The 13,074-nt window shown below is 45.6% G+C and overlaps 1 protein-coding gene across 4 annotated transcripts in view; it reads left to right on the top strand.

Moving 5' to 3' along the window:
• Nucleotides 1-12,772, top strand: part of MAGED1 (MAGE family member D1) — a 78,594-nt gene extending 65,822 nt beyond the window's left edge. The window contains exons 1-13 of one of the 4 annotated variants that reach the window (XM_081042774.1): nt 5,954-6,141; nt 6,670-6,743; nt 7,452-8,165; nt 8,847-9,515; nt 9,645-9,708; nt 9,937-10,016; nt 10,185-10,276; nt 10,484-10,563; nt 10,655-10,697; nt 10,952-11,014; nt 11,618-11,732; nt 11,973-12,358; nt 12,562-12,772. In XM_081042774.1, the coding sequence (XP_080898900.1) occupies nt 6,699-6,743; nt 7,452-8,165; nt 8,847-9,515; nt 9,645-9,708; nt 9,937-10,016; nt 10,185-10,276; nt 10,484-10,563; nt 10,655-10,697; nt 10,952-11,014; nt 11,618-11,732; nt 11,973-12,350 (2,343 nt within the window). In that variant the 5' untranslated portion in view covers nt 5,954-6,141; nt 6,670-6,698 and the 3' untranslated portion in view covers nt 12,351-12,358; nt 12,562-12,772. Of the gene's footprint in view, nt 1-5,953; nt 6,142-6,669; nt 6,744-7,451; nt 8,166-8,846; nt 9,516-9,644; nt 9,709-9,936; nt 10,017-10,184; nt 10,277-10,483; nt 10,564-10,654; nt 10,698-10,951; nt 11,015-11,617; nt 11,733-11,972; nt 12,359-12,561 lie in introns of those variants that run through there. The other 3 variants (XM_081042776.1, XM_081042777.1, XM_081042775.1) reach the window with 3 other exon arrangements.
• Nucleotides 12,773-13,074: the final 302 nt, after the last annotated feature.

Here is a 13,074-nt window from a genome sequence, read left to right as displayed (position 1 = left end):
AATGAGAACTTATGTTCACAGAAAAAATTGTAAACAAATATTTATAGCAGCTTTATTCATAATAGCCCCAAACTGGAAATCACTCAGATGTCCTTCAGTGGGTGAATTAAGCCACTCAAGCCAGCTGTGGCTTCAGTGGGTGGTCAAGCCAGCTGTGGCACAGCTATACTATGGAATAGTACTCAGCAATAAAAAGGAACAAATGATTGATACACAAAACAACTTGGATGTATCTCACAGGCATTATACTGAGTGGGGAAAAAATGAGACTCAAAATGTGGCATACTATGTGATTCCAATTTTATAGCTTTGAAATGTTAAAATCACAAAGATGGAGAACACACTAATGGCTGCCATGGGTTAGGGATAGTGGAGGGAAAGGTGGTGAATGTGACTTTAAAGGGGTAATACAGGAAAATCTTTGTGGTGATGGAATACTTCTGTATTTTGATTGCTGTGGTGATTACCATAGAAACCTCCATATGGGATAAAGTGATATAGAGCTATACACATGCCATACCAATGTCAATTTCCTGGCTTTGGTATTGTATTATAGTTACATAGATGTACCCATTGGGGGAAGCTGCTGAAAGGTACATAGGACCTCTCTGTACAATGTTTGCAATTTCCTGTGTACTTATTATTATTTCAAATAAAAAGTTCCTAAAAGTTGTTTAAAGTGGTAGAATTAATAAACTAATTTGCTAAGAGAATCTGGCCCAGCTGTATTTAAAAAAATCATGCCAAAAGTATTAGCTGGTTGTATGCCATTACTGCCACCACTGAACACTGGATAGTAGATGCTGCCCTTGGCCCTGCTACCAGTGCTGCTCCTAGAAACTGGATTTTTCTAGTGGCTGCTGCTCCGACGCTCATAGATACGGCACTGAATCCCATCTTTGAATAAGTGCTTTCTAACCAAGTATCAGGTTGGAGGTGTGACTGTTCATGCAGTAAAGAGTTGACTCAGCAGGTTTGGGGTGTTCAAATCCTATGCATTCCACAAAAAGGTTTGCACATTCCAAAGAAAGGTCTGGCTCTTGACAAAGTCCGGGGAGATAAACTCTAAACCCTTGGAATATCCTACCTGATTAGTGTCTTTGTTCACCTGGGGCTTTGAACCACAGCAGATAGTTTACATTTATGTTAACAGTGCATTTTATAGTGGGGCCTTGGACCTTGTGTTATTAGTTTGACCTCTGCATAGGCTGGTAACTGAGTGACTAAGGTCAGCCACACAGGTGTTCCAGGCCTACGTGACTGATCCCCAGTAAAATCCTGGGCATCAAGACTCAGGTGAGCTTCCATGTTTGTCACACATCTTGCTGGGAAAGTTAAACACTAGCCACACAACTCCACTGAGAGAGGACAACTGGAAGCTCATGCCTGGTCTTGTCCCAGACTCTGCCCCGTGTGCCTTTTAGCTTTGCTAATTTGAATCAGTATCCTTTCACTGTAATAAACCATAGCCGTGAGTATAACACTTTTTCTGAGTTCTGTGAGTCCTAGCAAATGATTGACCCCGAGTGTGGTCTTCAGGACCTGCCATAGTGGTAAACCCTAGATCATATTCTGTTAGTTGCTAATGGAATGTGAAAAAGTAAATATCTGGCCTTTGTGGCTTTTGCAGTTGGAACTATTATGTAGTAGAGTATACATACTGTATTACCTTACTAAAATGTGAAAAAATTGAAATACATCTAGCCTTAAGGATTTTAAATAAGCATTTGTACAACTGTATAAAGAAGTCTTAAAAGTCAGTAAGACTGCACCAGTCTTACTGGATAAAGAAGTTGTGGTATATATACACAATGGAATACTATTCGGCGGTAAGAAAAGATGATATAGGAACATTTGTGACAACATGAATGGATCTTGAGAATATAATGCTAAGTGAAATAAGTCAGACAGAAAAAGCAGAGAACCCTATGATTTCACTGATATGTGGTATATAAACCAAAAACAACAAAAGAACAAGACAAACAAATGAGAAACAAAAACTCATAGACACAGACAATAGTTTAGTGGTTACCAGAGGGTAAGGGGGTGGGGGGTGGGAGATGAGGGTAAGGGGGATGAAATATATGGTGATGGAAGGAGAACTGACTCTGGGTGGTGAACACACAATGGGATTTATAGATGATGTAATACAGAATTGTACACCTGAAATCTATGTAATTTCACTAACAATTGTCACCCCAATAAATTTAAAAAAGTCAGTAAGACAAAGAAAGACACACAAGAAAAATAGATAAAAGATTTACACAAGTACTTTACAAAAAAAATTTAATAGGTCTATTAATATATGAATATGTGTTCTACTTATTTATCAGAAATGTAAATTAAAACCACAGGGAGATACAAGTAAAACACACATCACATTGGCAAAGAAATTGGAAAGATTATAATACCAAGGGCTATAGAGTATGTCAGTCTTACTCTCAGGCATCTGGTGTCATAGGAATAAAAAACATTAAGCATTAAAATGTAAGGATATATGTACATGTATTTTATCACAATGTTGTTTGTATGTACAAAAAAAAACAAAAAAAACCCTTAAAATGAAATGAATGACCATAAGTGGGGAGAAATGATTGACTACATTGTGGTACATCCCTATTATGGAATATTATGCATCTATGTAAAAGAATCAATCAGAGGTAGGCTAGCATTAACTAAGAAATAAATGCGTTAAAGTGTGTATAATCGTAATTTTTATAAAACAATAGAAACATGACTTTTTGAACATGGAAGGATATAAAAATGTTAAAAATTCATGTCTAGCAGATGAGAGTAGAAATGAAAGAAAGAAGTGGGAGGCAGTAAGAAAAAGTGCAATTTAAAATATTTATGGCATATATAATATAATCCAATTTATGTAAGAATATATATACATAAAGTGTTATATTAAAAGGTAGCATCAGAATCTTAATAGTAGTTATCAAGGTGGTGAGATTTGGAGTGATCTTCACTTAATTTCTAAAATATTTGGGTAATGTTTGAATTTTTAATGATTAATATGCATTATTTGTATAATGAGGAAAAGTAAGTGAATTCATCACAGGAAAGGAAAAAAGTATGTCTCTCAGGTTTCTTGCTTGAGGAACAGGATGGATGATGGGAATAATTCATTCATTAAACTAGTATTTTTTGACCACATAAAATATACCAGGCATTGTTCTTGGTCTTGGGGATACAGCAATTAATAAAACAAACAAAAATCCATCTCCCTAATTTGTATTTCTTAATCCTTTTACCTTTTCACCCAGCTCCCCATATCCCCTCCCTTCTGGTAACCATCAGTTTGTTCTCTGTATCTATGAGTCTGTTTCTGCTTTGTTTGTTCATTCGTTTATTTTGTTCTTTAGATTCCATATATAAGTAGTCACGGGGATGTAAAGTACAGCGTAGAGATTATAGTCAGTAATGTTGCAACAACTACTACATATAGTGCCAGGTGTGTACTAGACTAATTGAGGGATCGCTGCATAAATTATATAAATGTCTAACGACTGTACTGTACACCTGAAACTGATATAAAATAATACTGAATGTCAATTGTAACTGAAAAAAAAGAGAACAAAACAAAAAATAAAATAAAATAAACAAACTGAACTTCCACTTTAGGAACCTATGGAAAGAAGAGCAGTTTCAACCTAAAGTAATAAGAAAAACAAACAAGTAATCAGAAAAACCCAAATAAAAGGGAAAAAAATCCATCTCCCCAAAAGTCTTTTATTCTAATGGAGAGGGAAGGACATAACTAAAGGAGAAATACAATGTTGGTGAAGAGGAGGATATATACAAAAGAATCAGTTTATTACCTGTTAATTTTGAAAATACTACCTGAAATTTATATAATGTTATTAACCAATGTTACCCCAATAAATTTATTGTGTTTGTTTTTTTAATACGGAGACATATCCAATTGGAGAGTTGAGGTAAGGCAGGCAGTTGGATTATGGATGTAGAATTCATAGGCCAAGTCAAGACTGGAGATACAGATATGGAAGCAAATAGCATATAAAATGGTGTTTCAGACCTCCTTTACTGAGTCTGATCACGTCCCACTGCAGACACTTTACAGAGGAAGTGCTGAGGAAAAACAGGCAGCTGACAGAGGAGGTTGCTATGCAACAGATGAGGAAAGTCATCCAGCCAGGCAGAATTGATGTTGGCCCTTGGGGACCAAATGCTTGGATCCTTCCTAGCATTAGCTTCCTTTCATATGCAGACTACTGGCAGGAGCTGATGCCAGAACAAATGTGAAATGTATAAAGATCTGCTTTGGATTTTTGGAAAATACCCATTCAATCTGGGTCATCTCACATCTGTATATCATTTTCTGCCTTTTCGAGTCTCTCCAGTCATTCTAGAAGCACAGCAGCATGTGTGTCTTTGGGTAGACCCCAGTAAGTGCTCCTTGCACTTTCCATTTTGCATATTGAGAGCTTGGCTCAGAGAAGTGGAGTGACCTGAGTGGGCTCACACAGCTAGTGATAGAGTGGCCCAGCACTTGGGAATTGAGGCCCAGCCATGGAGGGAACCAAGACAAACATTTACTCTGAATCAGGGCTTGCCATGGCTCAGACACACAAGTGAATGTCCTAGCTACTCCAGCGGGCACCAGGAAGGCCTCAGGAACAGTGTGTTTGTGCCACTCTCTGCGAAGAGGCCATTCAGAGCGGGGAGTGGACCCTAAGGAGCAATGGACCCACCCCTTACATTACACACCAGCTCCCTACTTTTTCCACAATGCGTTTCTGTTCTATCCTTCCCCTCTCATGGCCCCTCCCATCAGGTTGGCAAGCGTCTCCGCCCTCTTGCCTAGCACCACTTAAGGAAGTCTCTGTGTGGGGTCTCTGATTGCAATAAGCGCTAGGTTCCTGCTAAGATCATCTATAATACTTTGGGGCCCAGGAAAAGGAATGGCCAGAGAGGATACACAATTGGAGAAAGAAAAAGTCTGCTGAAGTGGACCCTACTCAGTGTAGGATGGACTTGCATAGAGTAGGCAGAGGTGGTGCTAGAGGCCTCTACCTGTATCCTCCCGGGTGCAGAGCAAGAGCTTAGGTCTCAGAGAACACACACCTTGCTTGTTTGGGCAGACATTGACTGGGCAGGGGAGGTTGGGGGTGGAGTTGTCACTCCAACAAGAGGGGAGGGTGTCTCAGTCCCCAGGCCAACTCTAATGGAACATGGGCTTTGGAGTCAGGAAGACCCAGGCCCACGTTTTGCATTTTCTGTTCACTGGATCTAGTTCATGCAACGTGTCTTTGCCTCAGCGTCTTGATCTGTAAAATGGAGACATTCACCTCCCAGGGCGGCTGTAAGAGGACAAGCTCCAGCTCAGATCGTCCTGTGTTGTAGAAGCTGTGCTCTTCCTTTCCTTCTGTCTTCCCTACCTCCGTATATAAAATAAACCCATGGTGGGGGCTGCGTAAAGGGCAGGAAAGAATCTAATGTTCTTGAGTCTGGGAGCTGTTGGGGTATCATGTAGAGTCGCATGGTGTGCAGATGTTTTCTGCCTCCAGTGGTGTATCCTCTTTGGCCATTCCTTTTCCTAAGTCCCAAAGTAGCCTGGCACTTGTTGCAGAGACCTCCTTAATGTGACTTAAGTGGTGCTAGACAAGGGGGTGAAGATGCGTGCTGACCTGACAGAAGGGGCCATAAGAGGGGAAGGATGGATCAGAGACGCATTGCGGAAAAGGTAGGGGGCTGGTGTGTGGGGCAAGGGGTGGGACCTAGAGGCACAGCGCATCTGTTTTGGGGAGGGGATATAAAGTAAGGGGAGGGACCGTTGTATACTGTGGACCTGGTTGGTGGTGGGGTGGTGTGTTGGCAAAGGGGCGGCACTGCCTGCCGTTGCGCATGCGCACCATGATGTTCAGGAGGAGGCTTTTGTTGGGAAAGCGGTGAGACTTTTATTTGGTCGGTCAGCTCTTGCGCATGCGCACAATCATGTGAGGCGGTGGGTGGTATATTAGGCGAAGAGGCGGGGTCGTCCTAGCTGCCGCGCTGGCATTTTCTCCGGGACAAGGAGAGGGTGCGGCTGCTGAGGGCCGAGCACTGCAATCCCGATCCTCTTGAGTCGTGAAGAAGGGAGGCAACGAGGGGGTTGGGGTTGGGGCCTGAGGCAAGGTGAGAATTAGCCCCCAGACAGGGCATCTGCCCCCTGGTGCGGGCCTCCCATTTTTTCATCCCGATCCCTTTACCTCGGATTCTGATCCCCCTTCCACTCCCCAAACCCCGATTCACACCCCTCACCCGATCTTCCCTTATCCAGAACCCCTGTTCGCTCTCTGAACCCTTCCCCATCGTTCAAAATCTCCAGATTTCTCGACCTCGAACTGTACTGTTATACGATTGATTCCTCCTTATTCGAAACCTCCATTCAATTTTCCAAATGCGACTCCCAACCCAATCCCTCTAGATTCAGAACTCTTATCTGCTTTCCTAACCCGGATTGGAAGCTTCTCCTCGTCAGTAGCTTCTCGGGATTCAGAACCTCCTTCTGGGCACCCATTCACTTTTCCCATATCGATGCAGCGCGTTCCCCTCACATTCAGCACCTCCCCACAATCAAATCCCAACACCCTACCCCCAAATTTGATTCTTCGTATTTGCCCTCCCTAGTATAACGCCCGGCTCCTCCCCCACACCCCCTAGGCTTTGCTCTTGCCAGAGGGACAGGAGCCATGGCTCAGAAAATGGACTGTGGTGCGGGCCTCCTCGGCTTCCAGGTGAGATTTCCACTCCTCCCCCATCCCATTTCCCCAGCCGACAGTTTCCCCTGGGCCCCTTTGGCCTCCCAAACGCCTGGATCCGATTTGCCCTCTTCGTGCCTTGACTCTGTCGTCTTTCAAATTCCCAGGGTTTATCGAGGGGGGAGGGGCTTCCCTTTCCAGCCATCAGTCCCTGCTCTGAGAAAGAGGAGACCCTGTTAGTAGTCAGGGCAATCTGCCCAGAGAATGCGGGTTGGATAAGGAACCATTTCTCCCCCCATAGTCCTGACGATTGTAGAGCAGTCGGCCGCTCCCTCCCCCAAGCTCCCGCCTCCACCCTCCCGCTCTCCTGCATTCCCCAGTCCCTGCGACCCCCCCCCTTATTCTCCTCAACTCCTCGCGGGGGCACCCTCGCACCGCCCAGATCCAGCGCTCCTACCGCGCACTGCTGCTCTAACCTCACTCCTTGATCACCTTGCTGTTGAACTTCACCCCCACTCCTCTTTCCACCCCACCGCGCTTTTAGCTCCTGGCCGTTCAGCCCCTACCTGACGTGTTCTTACCACTGTGCCTCCCTTTGTCCTTACCTAGCCTGTGGTCTAGATTTCTGCCTCAGCCTGCATTTTGCTCCAACCACCCACTTGCACCTCCCTTGTGCTGCTCCCCCTACCCCTTCGTTCCCGCTTCGGAGGCCCAGAGATTTAATTTTACCCCCTGTATTTGCAGGCTGAGGCCTCCGTAGAAGACAGCACCTTGCTTATGCAGACTCTGATGGAGGCCATCCAGATCTCGGAGGCTCCACCTACCAGCCAGGCCCCAGCAGCTGCCTGCGGGCCGAATTCTAGCCCCCAGAGTTCACAGCCCCCAGCAGCCAGTGAGATGGCTGATAATCAGGTTTCAGCAGCTGCAGCCAAGCCTAAAACAAGCTTTAAGACCCAGAATGCCACCACAAAAGGCCCAAATGGTGCCTATGATTTCTCTCAGGCTCTTAATGCCAAGGAGACACCGCCTAAGGCAGCCTTTATGTCCCAGAATGCCACCCCAAAGGGCCCAAATGCTGCCTATGATTTTTCCCAGGCAGCAACCACCAGTGAGTTAACTGCCAACAAGTCTGAGATGGCCTTTAAGGCCCAAAATACCACTACTAAGGTGGGCCCAAATGCCACCTACAATTTTTCTCAGTCTCTCAATGCCAGTGAGATGGCGAACACTCAGTCTAAGACAGCCTTCAAGGCTTGGAATGAAACCACTAAGTCCCCAACAGCTGATACCCAAACCCAGAATGTTAACCAGGCCAAGATTGCCACTTCCCAGGCTGACATAGAGGCGGACCCAGGTATCTCTGAATCTGATGGTGCAGCTGCACGGACATCAGCAGATGGTTCCCAGGCTCAGAATCTGGAGTCCAGGACTATAATTCGGGGCAAGAGGACCCGCAAGGTGAGATCCCTGCTAGCTCCACTTTGCTTTGGGCTCTTTCCTTTCTTCTCTGAGATTGTTACTTGTTCTAAAAACTAAACATAGAGATATCTATGTCTATATTTATGTCTATATCTGCCTGTATTCAGCTACATAGATTATAGGGGATGATAAGGTAAATGTGATAAATCCGGCCCTCTGAATGTCCACAGACTGATGGGGAGATGAGACATAATATATACAACCTGTATGTAATTCAGTTTATATTTTGATAGCAGCCATGATGTGTTAGGTCTTGAGCTAGGCACATTTACACAGGTTATCTCACTTATTAAATCTTCACGCTACTTCATACCAGTTAGGAATCATAGTCTCAGTTTTACAGAGAAGGAAACTAAGTAAGTCTCAGAGAGGTGAAGTGACTTGAGTGATTTGTCCAGGGTGGTACAAGCAGAGCCACTGATGGACATAGGAAGAGGAGCAGCTTCAGGCCCCACCCTTGGGTTGCTCCTGGCCTGGTTCAGAGATGAAACTCCTGCCTGGAAGACAGTGAAAGACAAGCCCAGGACTCAGGGTGACCATTGGCTAGTGGGTCAGGCTGTCACTACAGGTGAGGGTTTTAGGGGGCCTTCCTGGAATAGATAGGGTGAGGACACAGAAACAATTGGTGACGCTGGATCTTCCTTCTCTTTGATAATGCAGATTAATAACTTGAGTGTGGAAGAGAACAGCAGTGGGGATCAGAGACGGGCCCCACTGGCTGCAGGGACCTGGCGGTCTGCACCAGTTCCAGTTACCACTCAGAACCCACCTGGCGCACCTCCCAATGTGCTCTGGCAGACCCCATTGGCCTGGCAGAACCCATCAGGCTGGCAAAACCAGCCAGCCAGGCAGACACCACCAGCACGTCAGAGCCCCCCAGCTAGGCAGACCCCACCAGCCTGGCAGAATCCAGTTGCTTGGCAGAACCCAGTGATCTGGCCGAACCCAGTGATCTGGCAGAACCCAGTGATCTGGCCGAATCCCATTGTCTGGCCTGGTCCAGTTGTCTGGCCAAACCCACTGGCCTGGCAGAATCCACCTGGATGGCAGACCCCACCTGGATGGCAGACCCCACCAGGCTGGCAGGGTCCTCCAGATTGGCAAGGCCCTCCCGACTGGCCACTACCACCCGACTGGCCACTGCCGCCTGATTGGCCACTTCCCACCGACTGGCCACTACCACCTGACTGGATCCCCACCGATTGGCCAGTTCCACCTGATTGGCAGAACCTACGACCCTCACCAAATCTGCGCCCCTCTCCCAACTCGCGTGCCTCACAGAACCTGGGTGCCTCACAGCCCCGAGACGTGGCCCTTCTTCAGGAAAGAGTAAGCACTATAACCCCGCAGTCACTTCTCCCCTCTCTTGCTCTTTTCTTTGTTATCCTTTCATCTATAACTCAACCAAGTTTTCTGTAAATATCTTGTAACTTTAAAGATTTCTTTTTCCCCTCCCAGGCGAACAAGTTGGTCAAGTACCTGATGCTTAAAGATTACACAAAGGTGCCCATCAAGCGCTCAGGTAGGCATCCAGTGCCCTCTCCCGTGGCTCCGCCCTTACCCTCACCCCATATTTTGTGGACATCCCTTTGCTAATATGTACCCTCCCCTTTAATTCCCTCCTTCCATGGCTGATTCTTCCTTTTTCACCCTTGAGGACCCCGACTGTGCTCTCCTCAGTGGGGCTGGCAAAGGGACTGTAGCTCCATGGCCCCTGCTCAGCCAAGGTGCTCCCTTCTCTCTCCTACAGAAATGCTGAGGGATATCATCCGTGAATACACTGATGTTTATCCAGAAATCATTGAACGTGCATGCTTTGTCCTGGAGAAGGTGAGAAGGCAGCCCTAAGGGACAAGAATGATGGGGAATATCTTGATTTCAAAGATTCATGGGATTCCTACTGGGAGTTTAGGGCAAATCTCACAGGAAGGTGAGCAACTGAGTATGGGTAACTTATGCTAGATTTTATAATTTCATAGTGTCTTCCTTTCCCTATAGAAATTTGGGATTCAGCTGAAGGAAATTGACAAGGAAGAACATCTATATATTCTCATCAGTACTCCTGAGTCCCTGGCCGGCATACTGGGAACGTAAGATGGGAAAGGAGGTGGAACATAGCCTTTCTCAGTAGTGCTTTTTTCAGGGAGTAGGTCAGGGTCCAAGATTCAGGGTCACATAGCAGAGCTGGGGTAGAATTATCCCCTAGCCGAGGAATACTGGGGAAGCTATATAGGTAAGCTGCCTGGGGTGTCTTGTGAAAATGTCTGCTGAAAGCATATTCTTTTTGTACTATTTAGGACCAAAGACACACCCAAGCTGGGTCTCCTCTTAGTGATTCTGGGCATCATCTTTATGAATGGCAACCGTGCCAGTGAAGGTGAGTGGCTGGACCTGCAGCTGGGGTTTGGCTACTGCCTGATTTCCATGCTCATTTTCCGTCCCTTGTCTCCCCTTGCCTCCCCTTGCAGCTGTCCTCTGGGAGGCACTACGCAAGATGGGACTGCGTCCTGGGTATGACTGGGCTCTCATCTCTTGCCTAATTATACCACCCTCTGACAACAGAGGATGGTCCCAGGATTGAATCAGCCTGGTGGTCTAGGGGATTTGGGGAGGTATAGACCCCAAGAATGTGACCTGGGAGGATGGGGAAATAGTCCTGAATTCTTTGCCTTTTCTCTCGTCTCTGACCTCTGTGCTGGAAAGCTCTTTTTTCTTCTTTGGGCAATGTCATAGTCTCTGATTATGGGTTCTTTTTTTACTATCAGGGTGAGACATCCCCTCCTTGGAGATCTGAGGAAACTTCTCACTTATGAGTTTGTAAAGCAGAAGTAAGTGATGCCTAAGGGAATTTGTCTGGTCTTCTTGAGTTCTGTGCACTGATCAGCCTCAGAAAGTCCTTCCCATGCTCATTTCTTACACTAACTGTACACACACAAACACACACAGAGAGAAACACATGTGCACTCAGAGTATTTATTGAGTATACTTCTTGTGGTTGAATTTTTCTACAGTACGGTTATCTTGCAAGTGAAGCTTGTCCACCATCCCCACAGTAGACATCTCTAAGACTGGGCCTGATTGAGGCTTTTGTACTGCAGTGTAATCATTGTAGCTGGCCTATCTGTGGTTCACTGAAAAGACTGCAAGAACCTGGAGCTAGAGTTTTGACATAGGGGGTGAAATTAAGTGTTGTCCTTTCTATGACCCTATGCAAGCCTCCCCTGCAGCTCTAGGTGACTGCTTAGTGTGCAAACACTGATGCAGGAATTCAAAGGCCTGATTATTAGAGGATAAATATTCTGTTTGTGTCTAAGAATGAGGCGGGGGGCACTTGCTACCTGAGATCTGGGATTTGAAATCTAGGGTTATGATGCATTAATGGACCACCATTCTACCCTGATATAAACAGAGATCTTTTTGCTCTTTCTAAGGTACCTGGACTATAGGCGAGTGCCCAACAGCAACCCTCCTGAGTATGAGTTCCTCTGGGGCCTCCGTTCCTACCATGAGACTAGCAAGATGAAAGTGCTGAGATTTATTGCAGAGGTAATAGAGGAAATTCTCCAGACTTGATAGGTCAAGGGGTGAAGTGTGACTGGCTGGGAATGGTCCAGAGCAGGAATGAAATCTAAGGTATTGCATATGGTAGGTGCTGCATTACTAGTGGTATTGGTTGTTATTAAGCAAACAGTGGCATGAAGTAGAGCATGAATATATAGTAGGTGCTTCATAAATATTAACTAATACTATTATTGGTTTTGTTTTATTTTCTATTCCTCATCTCAGGTTCAGAAGAGAGACCCTCGCGACTGGACTGCACAGTTCATGGAGGCTGCAGATGAGGCCTTGGACGCTCTGGACGCTGCTGCAGCTGAGGCCGAGGCCCGGGCTGAGGCGAGAACCCGCATGGGGATTGGAGATGAGGCCGTATCTGGGCCCTGGAGCTGGGATGACATTGAGTTTGAGCTGCTGACCTGGGATGAGGAAGGAGATTTTGGAGATCCTTGGTCCAGAATCCCATTTACCTTCTGGGCCAGATACCACCAGAATGCCCGCTCCAGATTTCCTCAGACCTTTGCCGGCCCCATTATTGGCCCTGGTGGTACAGCCACTGCCAACTTTGCTGCCAACTTTGGTGCCATTGGTTTCTTCTGGGTTGAGTGAGATGTTGGGTAGGTATATCACTTTGGATTGGGCAGCTACAGTCATTGGGAGATGTAGGGACTATAGGAATGTTTTTATGTGCACAAGCTGGGAATCATAGGAAACCCATGGCGGGGAGATAAGAGAAGTATGGGGAAGCACTGTTTCGTATTTATATTCCTTATTATTTGACATACATCATTGATTTTAAATTTTTTTCTTATGTTTACAGATATTGCTAATCAGTTGCAATAGTCTTTCCCCTGAGTGAGGCTGAAACCTCAGATTCCTTCTAAACACAGCTATCTAGAGAGCCACAACCTGTTGACATGCAAGTGGCATGCAAGATAAATTTATTTGCTGTTCCTTGTCTATTGCTTTTTCCCCTTGTGTGCTGTCAAGTTTTGTTATCAGAAATAAACATTGAAACTGCAAAATGAATTAGATGTGCTCCCATTGTTTCCTTATGTTTGAGGAGAGATCAACATGTTTATATGGGAGAGATGGGGCCTCAGTTCTAGCCGGAGGGGTGTATCAGCTTTCAATGGGTAGAAATGTGAGTAGATTGGCTAATGAGAAACAAGGAAGGAATTGATGAACGCGAGTGTTAATGAGGTCCAAGAACTAATATGGTTTATTTAATAAATATCACTTAAGTGATTCATATGTGACAGATACGCTGTTAAGTGTCCCAGAGTGACACTAAAAGCGATGATGTAATGAAAAAGCGTGTAGAAGGTCAGAC

The sequence above is a fragment of the Rhinolophus hipposideros genome, assembly GCF_964194185.1.
Source record: "Rhinolophus hipposideros genome assembly, chromosome: X".
NCBI classification, from domain to species: domain Eukaryota; kingdom Metazoa; phylum Chordata; class Mammalia; order Chiroptera; family Rhinolophidae; genus Rhinolophus; species Rhinolophus hipposideros.
The sequence above is the reverse complement of the archived record's forward strand: the minus strand, read 5'-3'. Positions and strand labels throughout refer to the sequence as shown.